The sequence below is a fragment of the Pogoniulus pusillus genome, chromosome 9 (genome assembly GCF_015220805.1).
Source record: "Pogoniulus pusillus isolate bPogPus1 chromosome 9, bPogPus1.pri, whole genome shotgun sequence".
Taxonomy (NCBI): Eukaryota; Metazoa; Chordata; class Aves; order Piciformes; family Lybiidae; genus Pogoniulus; species Pogoniulus pusillus.
Genome location: NC_087272.1, coordinates 29,092,124 through 29,111,229, shown reverse-complemented (window position 1 = coordinate 29,111,229; position 19,106 = coordinate 29,092,124). Strand labels below are relative to the sequence as shown.

At 41.7% G+C, this 19,106-nt stretch overlaps 1 protein-coding gene across 2 annotated transcripts in view; it reads right to left on the bottom strand.

The window, feature by feature from the left end:
* MTMR7 (myotubularin related protein 7) overlaps positions 1 to 13,911 on the bottom strand; it is a 46,287-nt gene extending 32,376 nt beyond the window's left edge. For both annotated transcript variants that reach the window (XR_010303449.1, XM_064149065.1), the window contains exon 1: positions 13,704 to 13,911. Coding sequence is in view for 1 of the 2 variants with exons in the window: in XM_064149065.1 (XP_064005135.1) it covers positions 13,704 to 13,727 (24 nt within the window). In the remaining variant the exon portion in view is untranslated. The remainder of the gene's footprint in view (positions 1 to 13,703) is intronic.
* Between the last annotated feature and the right edge of the window lie 5,195 nt (positions 13,912 to 19,106).

The window sequence follows — 19,106 nt, the reverse complement described above, 5'->3', positions numbered from 1 at the left end:
TTCTCATGTAATTTGTCACTAACATGCCTGTCACAGATTATTCACCTTCTGCTTAATTTCTCCCATGCCTATTACATCAACACTCGCATTTATAAACAGTCATTTTAGTTGCAAGGTTGTTGGTTGGTTTTTTTTTTCCCAGACTTTTATTTTTTGTGCTGGAATACACATATTTTTCACCCAATTATTTGTTTCTTTGCCTGGCACCCTTGGCAATTTCTATCTGTTTGAGAATACAAAATTTTTATAGTCACAGTATTTTGTGACATAACACAGAGCATGCAAAATATCATACCATTTCTGGATTCTAACAAGAGCTTCTAATCATAGAATCATAGAATCAACCAGGTTGGAAGAGACCTCCAAGATCATCCAGTCCAACCTAGCACCCAGCCCTAACCAATCAACTAGACCATGGCACTAAGTGCCTCATCCAGTCTTTTCTTGAAGACCCCCAGGGACGGTGCCTCCACCACCTCCCTGGGCAGCCCATTCCAATGCCAATCACTCTCTCTGTGAAGAACTTCTTCCTGATATCCAGCCTATACCTGCCCTGGCACAACTTGAGTTCTTCACTACTTCAGTGCAGATGAGTGGAACTCAGAACAAGCTCTCCTAACAGGCTCAACAAGGAAAAAGAACTGTTTGTGAGATGATGCAGTGGACTGAATTTTTAGCTAGCCCTTATTTCTGCTGACCTCAAAAGATTACAGTAACTCAGTTAATCTTGCCTAGTTTTTACACAATGGATATTCAATCTGTCATTGCAGTATGTGAAAAATAAAGCAGGTTTGCTAGTAACTTACCTTGTGAACCATCTTATCAGTTCTAAAGAGCAGGGGAACTGCTTAAGTCTAAACTGTACCTGGATTCAAATCCAGTTTTGATTCATAGTTAAGTGGCATGAAGTGCTTTCAGTAGCAGTGGGGGTCTCTAAGATCTCAGGAACTTGGTCTAAAAACTGTGTGCATAACCCTCTGCATGGATTTACATGGTTTAGATCTGAGCTCCATCTGTTTCTTCTGCCTAGTTTCCAATTACTCAAACTTTCTGAAAACACAGCATATTTTACACGTGAACAGGGAGAAAGAAAAAAAAAACAACAAACTAGAGCTAGCCTCAATTTTATATTTCATTCTGCTGATCAAAGCATTCAGAGAAGGAGCTTTTTCTTTTTTTTTGTCTTCTTCACTCTCCTAATCAGGAAAAGAAAGCCAAGTCAAACAGTGTCTTTAAAAGGTCTAGAGGGAATGGGAATATATTCATTTTCACAGCATGAGGAATACATGCTGTAGTAGTGCCTTGGAAGACGCTGGGGTGTTCTAGCTAAAAAAAGTAGCAGCAGAAAGCAACATTAACAGGGGAGAAAAAATAGAATGTGATAATGTAGCAATTACTCTCCTGTCTTTTCTCCAGAACTATCAGACTTCCATGGAGAACTTAAGAAATCAAATATGTACTGTCACACACCAGGAAAGAGCATACACACCATGCACGTGGGCTTTGCCTAGAATGAACAGCTGGTGGGGAGACACCTGATCAGAAAATACCAGGTAAAGACTTAAACAGAGCAAAAGTAGCCCATAAAGTTGAGGGCAAAGGGAGAAAAAAGGAAAGTATTAGCTAAACCAGTTTGGAGAGTGGCATCTAAGCAAAAACTTCAGTGATCTACTTGAAGCTATTGCCCCAACCATTTATTTTTGCCTGATGACTGTGGTTGTCTAGGCTTAAAAAGACTGCCAAGGGATATATTTCAACGATTACAACCCCTTACATGGGGATAAATAATGCTGGCCAGAAACTCTATTTTCAATATAACACAGATGACAGAAAAAAAGGAGGCAAAAATAGATGTTAAAGGGACTGCAGATTAAGAACAGATGGAAGGCACTTTATACTCAAAGAATAAACATGACAAATGCCTTCTGAACAAGGTTGCCAGAAGGTCATTCAAGAAAGAAAAGATCATATTAAGGAAAAGTATGGGTCAAAGCTTTATTCAGACACAACTCCCATCAGTTTCAATGGGACTCCCACCTAAGGAAAAATGGCAAAGATATGACCCTGAAAGTGTTCAGAAAAGCTGGGGTGTCAAAATGCTACTCCTAAAAATATCCATGTACCCTAATTTGTTTTCATTTTTGGTATAGATTACTTCTTGAATAAGCTCTGACAGCATGGCCTATTTTAAAATGTTTCTTGACCATGGTACCTTCATTCTCAGAATCACAGAATCTTAGAATGGTTTAGGTTGGAAGGGACCTCAAAGATCATTTAGTTCCAACACCTGTCCATAGGCAGGCACACTAATCTTCAAGATGTTTCAGTATCTCCAAACACATGGCAGCACCATTAATAAGTGTAGAAGTTACTGCTACTTTTTCATGCTGTTAATAACTCCACAGGGAAAGCTGTTTCAGATAAATGCAGAATCATTTCTGACTGTGAACACAGACTGGAGTAGGCAAAGTACAGAGAAGCAAAGCTGCACAGCAGATTGGTCAGACTGGTGAAAAACGTGCCTTGCAGCAAAACCTCAGTCCCACGGCTCTCCACATCTCTTTGCTTCTTGACACACTTGTGTGCATCAAGGCAGAGCTATCTGACAACAAATAGTGTCTACCATAGAAATAAATACAATTTTGAATTAGGAAAAAAAAATCTCAAGGTTCTATAACTTTTTAAGTTTTTGGTCTCTGTGTTTGCTTCCCCAGTATTAGCTAATCCAAAGTAGAAGACACTTGAACTGCCAGGTCTGGCATGGCACTCTCCAGGCTACCATTACAATTATTACTGTTCATCTGAAAGGAGAACACAAGTGGAAGAACCTAGCGGAAAATCCAAGAACAAAATAATTCTGCTCCTCTGTATCATCAAGTGCTCACAGCTCCTTTAGGAGGAGCCATTACTAATTCCTCTCACATTCCTTATCACAAAGGAAGAAAACCCTCCAGAAACTTTTTGGTTGTTCAGCCAGTTAAAATTCATTGCTCCACCAAAAAAGCCTGTCAAAGCAAGTTCCACGTAAAAGCTGATAAAGTACTTTGACATTTGACCCTACAAAGGAGTTTCAGTAATTCCTCATGAGCAAAGAGAGCCTGTTTTCACAATGGTCTATGCTGCTGAAAAGGCTGTGGAAGAGGAATGGAGCCTGGTTAGACTAGCAGCATGCTCTTAGCCCTAGAAGGGCTTCTTTTTGTCTGTCCAGGACTTAGTAGCCTAGGGCTCCTAGACTGCATGGGGATTTCAGCTGCCTTCTCTACTCACCTTATGATGATACACATGTGAGTAAAAGCAAGAAAAGACCAAATCCTGGGAAACAGTGACAGGACTCTGGCCAGCTTCAGCACTGTAGGCACGCTCAAGCTAAAGGAGGAACTTGTACAAGCCAAAAGCCTTGAGAAAAAAGGAGCACAGCTGGTATGGTTTGAGGCCAAGTGGAATATATGAGCTTTGCTCACCCTGGTTGACCCTAGCTATCCATGTGTTTATCATAATTTCTGAGGGTGGAAAAAATACAACATGCAAAATACAAAACACTTTTTTGTTTGTTTTTCTTTCACACAAAGATAGAATAGTGTTGTACTCGTTCCACAAAATATACAGTAAGGGATCTTTTTTGTACAATCTTGGAACAGGAATAAAGGAAAACTGAGTTGCCAGTTGATGCTGCCATTTACTGTGGTTTCTGTTCTGTTTCATAAGAATCATGAAAACTGTAGCTGATCCATGAAACCTTTTAATATTTCCCTCTGAAAAGATTTCCCAAGTGCAGTAAAATAAGGCACATTGAATCTGTGGCCACATAAGTAAAAAGAATTAACCAAAGCAAAAAAAGTACTAAGTAATTGTATTTAAGGAAAGACACCTAATGCTCTGCAGTGTAAAATGTTTCTTCAGGACAAAACTGACAGGATGGGGCAGGAAATAGTCAAGAAAAATCTAAGCAAGTCTAATTTACTGAAGGACTGAAGCGAAACAGGAACACTGGACAACAGCAGAAAAATATATAAGGACTTACTTGTAATGTCAACAAGGCAGTGACAATTTGGCTTTTAAAAAAAACTATTATTTGCTAAGATCTACAAAAAGTCACTACCATAGTATCAGATACAGCTTAGAAGCAGTTGTATAATGCAGTATTGAAATATGGTGTCAGCATCATAACACAAAGATCATCCAGAATGTCTTTTTGCTTTCAGTCTATATGAGACCTTATTTGTCTAGAAAGAAAGAAGTGAGCAACCGAGGAATTTCCTATTTTTTTTCTCTGTTCTACTACAAAACAAAGAAATCCAAACTAATTTGGGGGGGGAGTGCTTCCTTGGGTCATTAAATCTTAGCTACATTTGCCAAAATCATTTAGATTTAGTTGTGAAAAAAAATATACAGAATGTACATAGTAGTAAGCTGGAGGAGGAAGAAAGTATTCTGCATACATCGGCACAGGAAGTTCCATGGAAACAGTAGGAGGAATTTTTTCCCAGTGAAGGTGACAGAAGCCTGGAACAGGCTGCCCGGGCGGGTTGTGGAGTCTCCCTCTCTGGAGATACTCCAGACCTGCCTGAGTGTGTTCCTGTGTGATGTGGTCTAGGTGATCCTGCACTGGCAGGGGGCTTGGACTGGATGAATTTTTGAGGCTACTTCCAGCCCCTGACATTCTGTGATTCTGGCTGAATAAGCAGAGAGCTCCCAGTAGATACTGTCCTGTAGATTGTATCCCTGTAGATAGTTCACAAGCCCTGTGAGGAGAGGCTGAGGGAGCTGGGAGTGTTTAGCCTGGAGAAGAGGAGGCTCAGGGGTGACCTCAGTGCTGTCTACAACTACCTGAAGAGAGGCTGTAGCCAGGTGGGGTTGGTCACTTCTCCCAGACAGCCAGCAACAGAACAAAAGGACACAGTCTCAAGTTGTGCTGGGGGAGATATAGGCTGGATGTTAGGAGGAAGTTCCTCACAGAGAGAGTGATTTGCCATTGGAATGGCTGCCCAGGGAGGTGGTGGAGTCACTGTCCCTGGAGGTGTTCAAGAAAAGACTGGATGAGGCACTTAGTGCCATGGTCTAGGTGACTGGATAGGGCTGGAGAATAGGTTGGACTGAATGATCTTGGAGGTCTCTTCCAACCTGGCTGATTCTATGCACACAAGGAACATTGAAAAGAAATACATGTTTAAATTCCTTCCTTTCATACAGGTTTTTCCAATGCATGCTCAAAACTACCCTGTTCAGCAATCTATTTCAGAGCAACAGGTTCTCCTCCCCCTCTACTCTGACCTGCTGAGACCTCATCTTGAATACTGCATTCAGTTTTGGGCTCTCCAGTTTAAGAGGGGCAGGGATCTGCTAGAGAGGGTCCAGTGGAGGGGTACAAGGATGATTAGGGGACAGGAGGGCATGGCTTATGAGGAGAGGCTGAGGGACCTGGGGCTTTTTAGTCTGGAGAAGAGAAGACTGAGAGGGGATTTGATAAATGTTTACATGTATCTGAAGGTTGCCAGGAGCAGGGGGACAGGCTCTGCTCAATTGCTCCCTGGATGGGACAAGGAGCAATGGGTGTAAACTGCAGCAGGACAGGACTGCCTCAACACAAGGGGGAACTTCTTGACTGTAAGGGTCACAGAGCACTGGAATGGGCTTCCCAGAGAGATGGTGAAGTCTCTTTCTATGGAGACTTTCAAGGCCTGTCTGGATGTGTTCCTCTGTGACCTGTGTTAGATAGTATTGTCCTGCTCTGGCAGGGGGGCTGGACTCCATGATCTCCTTGGGTTCCATCCAACCCGTAACATCCTGTGGTTCTGTGATCCTATGAACAGTACCAGGCCATTTCAGCTCTGCAGGCCAGAAAAGATTTGCATTAAATATGGATTTGCAGGACTCCATTTTGTCATGGCAGGGATCTGTCTCCCTCAGCAGGTTACACTTGCATACCAGGAAATGTCAATGTTTATTTCCTGTTGCAAGTAGATAACTTTTTCTTTTTTTAAACTTACAGACAATGATAGCTCAAATACCATCCACTGGAGCCCATTAACAGCAGGCTTACAGATTCTAGTCTTGACCAAGCTTCCCAAATCCTCCACTCCAATCTTGGTTGCCTACTATGCATAAACAAAAATCAAAGAATACCCTGCAGGCAAGCTGTCTTGATGGTTTTCAGTGCCACTTTTTAAGTGCAGTAAGTTACTAGTTTAGACACGGATACCAAGACAGCAAATTCAAGTATGTGGTTTTCCATGGCTTTTAGAGCTTGTTTTATTATTTTATCCAGATGCCTTTTTATTGAGGGTCACATTATTGAAAGTATGGCAGTCTGGCATAGAAGATCTAAGGATGTCTGCCAGTTCCAGGATTAGGAAAATATTTATACTATTATGGACTTAACAGAGCTGTCTAAATCTAAAAGGAATAGACACAAAACTAGAAATCTAAATACAAAATGGCCTTTCCAATTACTGTGAGTCAGAATACAGATCTCACAAGGCAGGAAGTGCCTTCCCATTCATACATGTGAAAATGTGCTAGTTTGAAGCAGGGTAGAAAGTTTTGGTGAGAAAAAGTAGATCATAGGCTGTGAAAGGAAAACAATGGTGATGTCTGCTTCCCTCAGAGTCTTGCTGAAGAAGAATGTAAACATTAGATAATACTCTTACCATTTTGTTGCACTCTGCTTTGGGCTTCTGGCTCAGCTGCATCTCCCTAACCTCACCTTCCACTCACCTTTGCTTCTTAACCTCTTGGCTGAACCTCTTTTCTTCCTTAGGACTGGGGTAAGGTTGAGAGGGGCAGGGGGAAGGTGCAGGGGTGGTTGAGAGCCCCTCCTGGGGACTCAGGTTTCTGGGAGATGAGTTGTGCTTCTGTATTACTTTTTACCTTGTATATTTCTGTATATAACTGTATATAGTGTAAATATCTGCTTGTATATTGTGCTAGCTGTAAATAAATAGCTTCATTTATATTCCCAGAGCTGGCTGAGACTAGTCTGGGTGATTTCTAAAGCATGGGGGGGCGGGGTACACCCAAACCACCACAGAAAACCAAGGTATTGAGTGAAAGACTTGATTTATAGAATCATAGAATCAGTCAGGGTTGGAAGGGACCACAAGGATCAGCCAGTTCCAATCCCCCTGACATGGCCAGGGACACGCTACTCTAGATCAGGCTGGCCACAGCCTCATCCAGCCTGGCCTTAAGCACCTCCAGGGATGGGGCCTCCATCACCTCCCTGGGCAACCTAATCCAGGCTCTCACCACTCTCATGCTGACATCCAGCCAGTACCTACCCATCTCCACCTTCACTCCATTCACCCAAGTCATGTCACTACCTGATATCCTGAAAAGTCCTTCCCTAGCTTTTTTGTAGGCCCCCTTCAGATACTGGAAGGCCACAAGAAGGTCACCTCAGAGCCTCCTCTTCTCCAGACTGAACAGCCCCAACTCTTTCAGTCTGTCCTCATAGGAGAGCTGCTCCAGCCCTCTGATCATCCTCGTGGCCCTTCTCTGGACACACTCCAGCACATCCACATCCTTCTTGTAATGGTGTGTGTGTTTAAAAAAACAAAGCCCACCAACACTAACATAAAAACAAAGCACAGATTGGGAAAAGGCATATACAAAAATCAAGCTTCAAAAGTGAAAATGCATTCAGAATAGAAGGGTCCTAATGTTAAGGTTAATGTGAAACAAAGAAAACGCACTGAAAATAGAACTTAAAACAAAAAAAAGCAGAATGCTAGAACCTGAGTAATTTCCAGACAGAGGACTTCTTTCATTGGCCTGGGTCTGCTGGAACCATCAGTGTTTATGATTCAGAGCACACATTTGGAAGCGTCCTCCCAGCTGAATCTTGCTTTCCATCACATTTCTTTACACTGCCTGTCAGCATTCTGGATCACATGTTTTGATGATAAAATGAAAAGCACCACTAGCCTGGTCTAGAAAAACAGCTCCCGTGCTCCCTCGTTAAGTCACTCACCTCACAAAGGTCAGTACTATGCTCCTGGACTCACTGTAGACTAAACACTGAAATTACCTGCTCAACTATCCTACAGACTCTTAACAGAGGCACAAAGTTTTGAGATGATGAATATATAACACGTTTTAACAGCTTTACCTGTTTCACATGACACTTCCAATGGGATGATCAAAGATTAGGAACAGAGATAAATGGAAGAAGAGGACCAAAAGTGTTTTTCTCTTTGTGTGTTTGTTTGTTTAAGAGACTGTGTTAATAGATCAGTAAGAGAGATATGACTTGCATCATAAAGTATGAAAACAGATCTAATACTAGTGAAGTGGTGAAGTTGGTTATTGTGACAGAAAATGAAGAAGATATTACTGCCATTTAAGTATTTTTACTTTATTTAGGTAACTAAGTTAGAACTGTGTGCACATGAAGAATAAATGGTGAATGGAGACTGTGAATCTATTTTAATGGGATTCTGGAAATTTCTTTGACTGTCCATGGAGCTTCTGTTCTTAAATTACACTCTCAATGCTTAATTGTAAAAATCTCATCCCATAAGCAGTAATGCCCTCAACTGGAGTTGGAATTTAATTAAACAGGTATCGTGAATGCACAATAACCATGGCTTCAAACGAGAAAAGAGCAGATTTAAATTGGACGTTAGGAACAGGTTCTTTACGATGAGGGTGGTGGAACACAGGAACAGGTTGCCCAGGGATGTGGTTGGGGTCCCATCGCTGGAGATATTCCAGGTGAGGCTCGACAGGGCTCTGGGCAGCCTGGTCTAGCTGAGGATGCCCTGCTTACTGCAGAGGCAGTTGGACTAGATGACCTTTGGAGGTCTCTTCCAACCCAGACCATTCTACGATTCTATGATAAATATTTTGCAAATAATGGCTATCACAAGATCTTATTTAAATAGACTCTAATAAGCAGGTTTCTTGATGACTCCAATTCAAAACAATATTTTAAGAGCAACTTCTAAACTGAGACTTAAAATCTAATTCCACAACCCCCAGATATCCTCCGAAGCTCTTGTTCTAATTTTATCCACCTCCAGTCTTGAATGCCAAACCACAGAACATTTTCTCTCAGCACGGTCTATTACTAAGTTCGTTTGCATTAAATTTGGTGTTTGTGCTCAAAGTCCCACAGCACAAGATGGAAGAAATGGAATGCAAATAAAACTAAATTGCATCCTAAATAAAGATTTATTAACAAGAAAAAAATTGATAATGTACAAAATTTGCAAAAAGCATCCAGAATTAGTTCTTTCAATGCATCACTTTGAGTACAAAGTCAAGTAGAATTACAAGTTTGAAGTTACTACATATATCTGCCCCAAAATAGGCTAATTTTTTCCTACAACATAAAGTTAGAAAATATGGACTCAGAAAGCAGCTGTGAAATGCATTGCTCTAAGCTGTACGCTTAGAGAAGTGAATATTGCCTACCTTTACACAATACTGAAAAGCAAAAATCAACATGACACTCAGAAGAGGTTGCAGTAAAGTGTCTGGTGTTAGCTGATGACCCCAAACACCAATGAAAGGTAAAGGCTATGCCAGCTTTACCTATACAGCAAACTAAATAAACTTAAGCCAAGAGTTAAGACCACTATGGCAAAGCACCTGTAGCACTCAGTTTTCTGGCACGTAGGGAAAACAGTCAGACTACATCCCCAGGTGGTTCCTGTTACTTTAGGACTGCTGCTACCTTTCTACATCACTGAAGTGAAATTGAATTTTTCCTCAGAGAACAGTAGCCTAAATATGCAGAATAACTACAATATGACATCCTATCTTAACAGGAGGCACACAGAGAGCAATGGTAGAAATGCCAGCTTAGCTTAAAAACAGGTGGAGATCCAGCAGTCCAGCAGAAGTAGCTAGAGAGTAAAGATTAGGCTTGCTGAGTTCAGTCTTGCTATTTACACATGTCATATAAAAAGTGAATGTAAATGATATGGCTCTCCTGATGTCTCCATCAGGATAACTGACTTGTATGATAAAGCTTTTTGAGTAAAAAGGAAGAATTATGGAAAGAAAAATAGACTGAAACCACAAGGAAGCAGCACTCATTTACACATGCTGGAAATTTGTTTCGGAAAGTAATACATCTGGTAGAAGGAAATACATCTGGTAGAAGGATTCCTCATTATCATGAGAAATGGCAGTGTACCTCAAATTCTGCCTGAGAAAGCAATCACTGAAAGGAAATACCTTACCATAACATCACAAAAATGAAAGCACTCAAGCAACTCAAGTCATCCCAAGTACTGTGTTAACAAGAGTTACTGAGCCAAATGACTTTCTGGGCTTACTCCACAGAAGACAGCTGTTACCCCAGGGATAAATACGATGTATACTTTATTATAAGAAGGGCATTCAGGACTGCTGCCAATATACAAAGACAAATGATACAGACAGAACAGCGGTAAGTAAAACAAAGCAACAGTGCGTGAAGCGTAGGCTGGAAAAGGCCTTTAAGAACACTGAGTCCATCCATTAACATAACACTACCAAGTCTTCTCCTAAAGCATGTGCCTAAGCACTATGTCTACACGTCTTTTAAATACCTCCAGGGGTAATGATCAACCACTTTCCCGTGCAGCCTGTTGCTACCCATGGCCAGACATACCTCTACACATGTTAACAAGATGCGCTTCTAGTCTGTGCAGAACGTTTACTTACTCATTCCCTTATGACTGCTATGAGCAGTTTGTCACATTTTGAGTTTCGGCAGTTATCCTGGACTATCTCACTGCTCAATCTATATTCATGGCAGACAGTGGTTTTACTAAGCTTTAATTTTTAAAAGATTATTTGAATTATGGATAATTCTATTTAGCAACTCTTAAATGTCCTCAAATTACAACCTGCATACATAGGACGGCATTTACTTTGTGAAAACATCATCACTGCACCCGTATGCATGCATAAGCATGCATCAAACATGCACTCTGGGTTCTGCTAACACTATAATGATAAAACAACAGTGTTCAGTACATAAAACACTGTTAGGGAACAAGAGGTCTAGAATGCCTAGGGAATACCATACAGCGTTTTTATCTAACTCAACTGTCAAGAGATCTGGTTTCTATTCTGCTACTGACTTACTGCTTTTCCTTGCAAAAGAGAGACAATGGTTAAATTCTCCAGAAATAGACTTAAAGGAATCATGTCTTCTGTTGAAAGAGTAGGCAACATACTGTTAGTAAAATTATGCATTTATGTAAACAGCACATAAGAGAATTTTTGAGCAGGTGGGTACAAACAGTCTGTTGGGAAAGAACCAAAATGGTTTTTGCAGTGGGAAATCCTGCTGACATCCTGTGATGCTGCCATGAAGCATATGGGTGAAGGTGACCATCACTCACTACAGTTATATTTTGATCAAAATAAAGAACAATTGCCAAGTCCTAATGGAAATCATGTAATACAGACTTTTTTTTTTTAACTGCCTTTTGAGGGAAAAACTTTTTATTGGGGCAGGAATTTTTCAGATATTAATAAGTCAGTAATTTTTTAAGCATGGAATTTATCTTGATTTTCCATTTGGCTGCATTTTCAAATCAAGGAAACTGTCATTGTTCTGAGATTAATACCTCTGAAGAGTAGGGCAGTTGCTTGCCAAATTTCTCTCAGGACAAAATTGGATGGAGTCAGGAAATGTGATACCACAGACTGCCACAGGATACAGTGAGAATATCCCTGTGCTTGCATTGCTTTCCCTGATCCATTTTTACATTGCTGGTGATGGAAATCAATTAACATTAGAATCACAGAATCAGTCAGGGTTGGAAGGGACCACAAGGATCAGCCAGTTCCAATCCCCCCTGACATGGCCAGGGACACCGTACCCCAGATCAGGCTGGCCACAGCCTCATCCAGGCTGGCCTTAAACACCTCCAGGGATGGGGCCTCAACCACCTCCCTGGGCAACCTAATCCAGGCTCTCACCACTCTCATGCTGAACAACTTCTTCCTCACGTCCATCCTGAACCTACCCATCTCCAGCTTCACTCCATCCCTCCTAGTCCTGTCACTACCTGATATCCTGAAAGTCCTTCCTCAGCTTTTTTGTAGGCTCCCTTCAGATACAAGGGCCACAAGAAGGTCACCTCAGAGCCTCCTCTTCTGCAAACTGAACAGCCCCAGCTCTTTCAGTCTGTCTTCATAGGAGAGGTGCTCCAGCTCTCTGATCATCCTCATGGCCCCCATTAAATGCCAAATTACCAAAACCCACTCCACCAAAAACAAAACCAAAAAAACCCAACACTGTTCTGGTGGCTGATTTTAAGCTGAAGTTTTTTTTAGGAAACAAATTGAAGATGCCATTCTGCCCAGTAACTACGCATCCACTTTCTCAGTGTATTTAGGAGCAACTGGAGAGGTGAAGCATTTAAATACCTGTGCTGAATGTCCTCTATTATCTACATTCCTTTAAATATTGTGAAGGATTTTTTGTATCACTCATACCTTAAAATCATGCCTCCTAAACAGTGATGTTACATTAAAGAGATAATTTCTATCACCACCATAATGTAAGGGAGCTCCAGGAACCAACACTGCAGAATCGCCTCAAACTGAGTAGGCTTTTCAGTGGTTGGGATCATCAGTACAGCTCCTTCTCACAGCTGTCAGATACAGAGAGGGGGTTTACAAAAGCAAACTAACACTTGAAGGACTTGCTGCTTGTAACAGGGATTTTGCTAGGCCTTCCCAAATAAACCATTTTATTTTTAGGACTTTTCCTACCTTTACTGGTTTGTTTTCACTCTTTTCCTCATCCCTACTTTCTGTATTCTTTAGAAACATCAATTCAGACAACTTCCACTGACTGTTTCCTACCTGCAGTACAATTATTTTTGATACTCTTCCTTCCCACAAAGGCAGATAATGGCTCATGAAATGAGATGAGAAGGGCGGCAGAGGTTATAAATGCCTACCTTCTTAAATATATTTGCAGCTTAACACCTAAACCCCCAAAATCTAGATGAAGAGGAGGCCATCATCTTGAATCCACGTTACCATAATAAATAACCATAATAAACAAAAATTGCACAAATCAAACCCAAATACTAAACGGCAGGGGTTTGGGCTAACAAATAAATCAATAAATGATGGATCCCATCCCCATTTCAAACTAATATTTTGCTCTGCTCATCTGCATGCTGATTTTTTTTTAAAGTTATTTGTAATGAACGTTCATTGTGTGACAATTTATTTTCTTAAAGATGGCAATTTTGCTAATGAACACAGGCCCCATGCTTTGCAAAGTAGATAACGAACAACGATGCCCAACTACAAACAACAAACTCATCGCCATTACTGAAGCACTGGGGCAAAACTAAAGGCATATGAAAAGCAGGTAGCACACCTCTCATTTTGGATGCCCGTAATTCAGGGGCAGTGGCAGCGTTCACAGGAGGGACTGAATAAGGAACAGTTAAAATGCCCCACAAATCCTCAGCCCACACCGCAAAACAACGCGGCAATGCCCTTCGTCGGATCTGGGCGGATTTCACAGCAAACTGGTTACAATCGCTCGGCACCTGCTGCAAGGCACCAGCGGATGGCCGTGCGCGGCCCCACGCCCGCAGGGCTGTGTTGGAAGCCTGTCAGCTGAAGCAAAAGCCGGCAAGGAGGGTGCCCGGGATGCTGCCGGGGCCCTGTTGGCCGCTCAGCTCCGCTCCGCTGGGCGCCAGCCCCGGTCCCACTGTCCCCGCGCCGGGACCCACCTTGGGCATCCGGATGTGCTCCATGGCGGCGGCGCGGCCCAGCTCCGCATCCACCCCGCGCAGCCCGCGGAGCGGCCGCACGCACCTGGCCGCGCTGCCCTCTGCTCCTGCCAGCCCTGCCCTCAGAAATGCAGCTACATCTTTACGTGTCTTTACTTGCTTTTCCCCTCGTGTGTTCCGGCACAGGTAGGACGGAGAGAGGGCGGCTTTATAGCGGGCAGACGATGTGCCCGCGCTGCGCTGCCGGCAGGTCAGAGGCCGGCTCCACCTCCCCGGCAGCTGCCATGCTGCCCGCGCCGCGGGGATGCTTCCCGCCTGCCGGCCCCGCGGCCCTCGGGCGGCCTGCTGCTTCTCCGCTTGCTCGCCACCGGCACCCTCAGGCGCAGCTCAGAGGTGGCTCTTCAGCGGTGTGCTGTCTTACCCAAAATTACATCGTTCTGTCCTTTCTGCCAGGAAAGACAAGCTTACAAACATGAAAGGGATCTCTGGCTGAGATTGCCTCCCCCTTAGTTATGGTCTTGTTCCCTGGCCCGACTGGTACATCTGAAAGACACAAAGGCTGCACTTACCGAAACTGAAGCGCTGCTTTTTGTTTATCTCAAGCTCTGCGTGTTTGTTTTTCTATAATTCACGATTTTCCTGCATCTTCATATTTGCAGAGGGGGAGATTTTTTGTGACACACAATTTTCAATCTCATGCTTCAGATTCCTTGTCCTATCTCCTGCCTTGCTGGTGTAAGAGGTGCGTTATCTCTTGAAGCAAAGGGAAATGTTACAGAGCTGATTTCCTCAGCTTGCCTGCACAAAGATTAAGAAGTTCAAACCAAAGATAAAGTATCTTTAACTGTCTTTGAATTCCTACCATGTTCTGAGCAGAAAGGTAAACTTTTCAGTGTTAGGCCAAAGTGCAAATGACTGCTGATACACTTTGTCAGATAAACCACAGCCTTTGAGGCTTGTAAAATGTCTGGGTGTTCTATACTGATCAGTGTATTCCAGCAGTTCTTCATGAACGGAGACTAGCCTCATCAAGGGATAGAAGCGAGTATGGGGACCTGTCAAACCACACAAAGACCATATGGCAAGAGTGCTCTGCTCCAGATCACCAGAAGCTCCCTGCATATCCTCCTGCTGCCTGCAGAGAACAGAGAAAGGTTGATTTGTTTTGAGAAAGATAAAATATGGGCTGAAAATAACATGGCGTTTCCAATAAAAGTGAATATGTTTTACCCAAGGGAAAAACAAGTTTGTCTCCATTAGCTCCAGTCCTGCCAACACTTCTCCAATCCTGCCACTTTCTTGCTAAAGAATGGCTAGGACATTCAGCATCGTGTGGGGGTTTTTTGTGCCAACTCTTTGTTTAGAGGAGGCAGAAGGTGTACTGTCATGAGTGGAATGAAATCATCCCTGGATTTGACCACTGGCCTTGGTTTGGCCCATTTGTGCCCTCATCTCTCCAACAGTTCAGCTGCTATTATTGAGCAGGAGTGGTTTTATGACTGTAATCTGAGACACTATCAACTGGAAGAAAATAACTGTTTCCTCAGATCTGAAATGAGAGTTGGAAATAGCATTGTCTATTTGAAAATTGACTGGATAGCACCCATTAAAGTGCAAAAACAGCATCAAGTGTGGACTTCGCAATCAGTGGCATATTTTGCTCTTTATTTTAGACCAGAGCTATCAGAATCAATTAGGAATTAATCAACCATGAAACGTGTTTCCTTTGTAGTTATGGCTGACGTGATTCACTGTGTACATTATCATCTTCTGGCATTTGTTACTACAAATGAGTAAGTAAACTTGAAAGAAAGTATGGTTATCCTTTTGGTCCCCAGAGGTATTTCCTTTTTCTCTGGTACATCTTATGATTCATTATAGTCAAGTTCAAGTCCTGTTGTTGATGGCAAGAAAGCTTTCAGAATTAAGTGAGAATGCACTTTATCTCTGTTTCCCTTTCATCAATAACTGCAAAGCTCAAACATTGCTCAGAGGAGACTGTTTATGTAGCAATTAGTTTCTCAACACCCTTGCCAGAGTTCTTGACCTGTCTTGGGCCAGTGAAATAATTAATGGGTGAGTGCAACTGCAAGTAGAATGTGAATTTAAGATAAAAGCTACACCTACTGCAATTGCCATGGAAAGCTGCAGTGAGCATAACCTGCTAAAAATTCCCTGACATTTTTCATTTGCATTTCGTACTCATAGAAACTGCTGTCTTAACAATCCTGGAAAACAAATCCTTTGTCCACGTTAGAGTTACAGTGAAGATAACAACAGAAAATAACACTCCATAGCTCTGACTCAGCTAAGACGCATATCAGGGAAATTAAATTGCCATGCTTACATAGATTCTGCTATCTGCTGTGAATGCCAAAAAAGTTCTTGATGAATGATGTCACATGAAGAAGGCCAGCCACTGAGGGCTAGAATGATATCAGTGTATTTATTTTCTATATCTATAAACAGCAGAGTTATCTTTCATCCTTGTCCAGTAAAATTTGAGAGACCGTTTCATATCCAATGTGTAACAAGTTCTGCTATATTCATTGCAGTCACCCAAATGCTCAGACGTTTTGCATCTGCTGCTACCAACCTGGATATGAATCATCATGTTAGCTCTGGAATGCTTTATAGATTTATTTGAGATTTACCATTATATTTTATTAATATGAAATAGTTTAAGGGCGATGTCCTGTAGGGTGCAGTTTAATATCATACCAACTCACAGAATAAATGTATGTATCTGTATTAATACTTAACTTTCAAGTCTAGCCTACAGATGGTCAGTCAGCTCTATAGACATATAATAAATACTATAATGTAGGAAAGAAATCAACCTGAAATTGGTGGTATAGCAGCTTTGGACAACCACAGCCTATGTGACAGAATCTTCCACCTAAAGAGGTGGGATGAAGACATGGAGGTTGGGATCAGTCCATGCTGTAGTGGGCTACAGGCTGACAATACTGGTTTGAGTGCAGCCCTTGGTTTGTGGAAATGGAATGGATTAAAACAAAACCAACTTGGCATCTCATCCAGGAAATGCTTTGGACTTGGTGCCGGCAAGAAGTAGTTTGTGGGCAACACTTTCTCCTGCAATTAAGCACATACAGGTCTTTGTACATTACTTGCTGGAAACAACAAACAAACCAAATAGGATTACATCAAAGTCAACTGACTTTTCAAACAGTCTTCTAATGGAAATATTCAGTAAGATCCATTGCAAAAGAGACTTTTTATATTAGAAAAAAAGGAAACTGTGTTGGCTTTTACCATAAAGTACAGTACATTCATACACTGTTGAAAATGATGCATCTACACCAGCAATACACTGAAGAACCATGTGGCCTGTAAATTGGTAATTATGGATTAACAATACTAGCACATCACAATCATTTATGTGTCGGACATATCTATTTTCCCACCATTTTCACAGTGCTGCTCTACTCTTTTAACCCCTTATAAAGTAAGAAGCACAAGTCTGTTACAGGAACTGTATGAACCAATACAGACCAGCTTCTCACCTTTTTTTAATATCCCACAGCATGACAGTCCTAGGAATTCCTACACTACAAGGATGTTGATGAAGAAACAAGAAGCCTTTTGAAGACTTTTTTGCTGCCCTCTTTCCAACACAAAACCACATTAGAGCACATGCCTTTAGCAGGCACTGTAGCTTTGCAGTGCTACAGCTACTTTCCAGATGAGCTTTCGCTAGTGCCAAGATCCCAGTGAAGAGATGCCCCAGCCATATGCTACTGTATCCATCTGGAATAGGCTCCCAGTGTAGCTGAGCTGAACTGTTGCCAGTTCAGCAAGGAGGAGCAGTAGCATGTTTAAACTTCTTGCGTCGTCTTCCCAGCCCTGCAGCATCCTCTGCCTGTGCACTGCCTTGATTAGTATCTGGCTTTTGTGTCTCAAGTCAAGTGAGCTTGCTATGCTGTTTGCTTTGTTTGGCTGCCCAGTTTTCAGTTAGTTTGGTGTGATAATCTAGCTCCCGTTGTGATACAGAGGCAAGGAGCCTAGCTAAAAGTGAGTAGTGACAGTGAACCAGGTGAGTTAAAAAGAGGGAAGTTAAGAAAATAAGAAAACAAACCCAAAAGAGTTGGGCTTAGTGCTGGTGAGGTGAAGGAATTTCACTTGCTCAGGAGACACAGCAAGAATTTTAGAATCGTAGAATGCTAGGGGTTAGAAGGGACCACAGAGATCATCAAACCCCTATTTGACTATTACTATTGCTTATTGCCACTTGCATTTATTTAGTAACTTTTGAACTTTTTTGGGGAACATGTATAGTTTCTAATGGCAAATGCACTTAGACACACAGACTTCTCCCCCAGTTAATCTAGCAGGAACTGCATGTGACAAGGTAAAGGATGCAGTGAGCAGCTCTCACTTTATTGTTTAACTCAGCTAACTGTTAATGGGTTTGACCTTTTAATGTTTCCTTCAAGAAGTACTCAAAACAATCTTTAATTTTTGCCTTGTTATAAAACATTGTTGCATAGTTCTAAAAGCAAATCTATGCAGGAAAGAATGGCAGCAGACCTCTGGAAATTGGAAGGGTTTGGATCTCAGTCTGTAGATAGGGGAACCGATACGATACATGACATATAATACACCATACATAATATTTGGCCAGATACATGACAACTGTATGCCTGAAGTGCGTAGTACAGAAATAAAACGTAAGATTCTAGAATGACTCAGGGTATATGTCCAATTGCTTATGTGAGGATTCCCCTAATTGAGGAAACCATTAAGATTTTGGCAGAGTGATAACTCTGTTAAAGGAGAGCATTTCAACAAGATTAAAAAGTGAATCCAGATCCAGCTACTCTGAAAATGTGTTTTCTGTAACAAAGTATGTTAGGACAACCAAATAGGGAGTACAGTCTTGATATATACTTAAGCTGGTCGTGCCACATATAGCAGTTAAATGAAATTATTGCAGTTAAAAAAAAGGGTCAGTTATTACAGCAGGGATTGCAGGGAGAAAATAGAAAGAAGTTCTTCTCAATATAACCAGTAGTGAAACAGACTCTTGCACAAGTGATGATTCAAAGATCCTAAACTTCTGAAGTAGGGTAAATACTGCTTAGAGATTTACCTCTCATTCTATGAATTAATCTATCTATCTACCTATCTGTATTTCTACCTACTCTTTTTTGTCAGTTAGATTGTTCAGTGAAAAGCAATTGCTTTTCTTGCCCTTTACTGCTTCTCAGCAGAACATTGCTGTAGAGACAACTGGAAACCTGTAAGAGAGGCCTTTGTCTTCTCCATACATTATCTGTGCTTGAATATATCTGAGCATGTCTGCTCTGAAGTTAAATCTCCAGCTATGTAAAAATAAACTTAGAAGAAAAGGTGATTTATTAATTTTTAAATAATACTTTT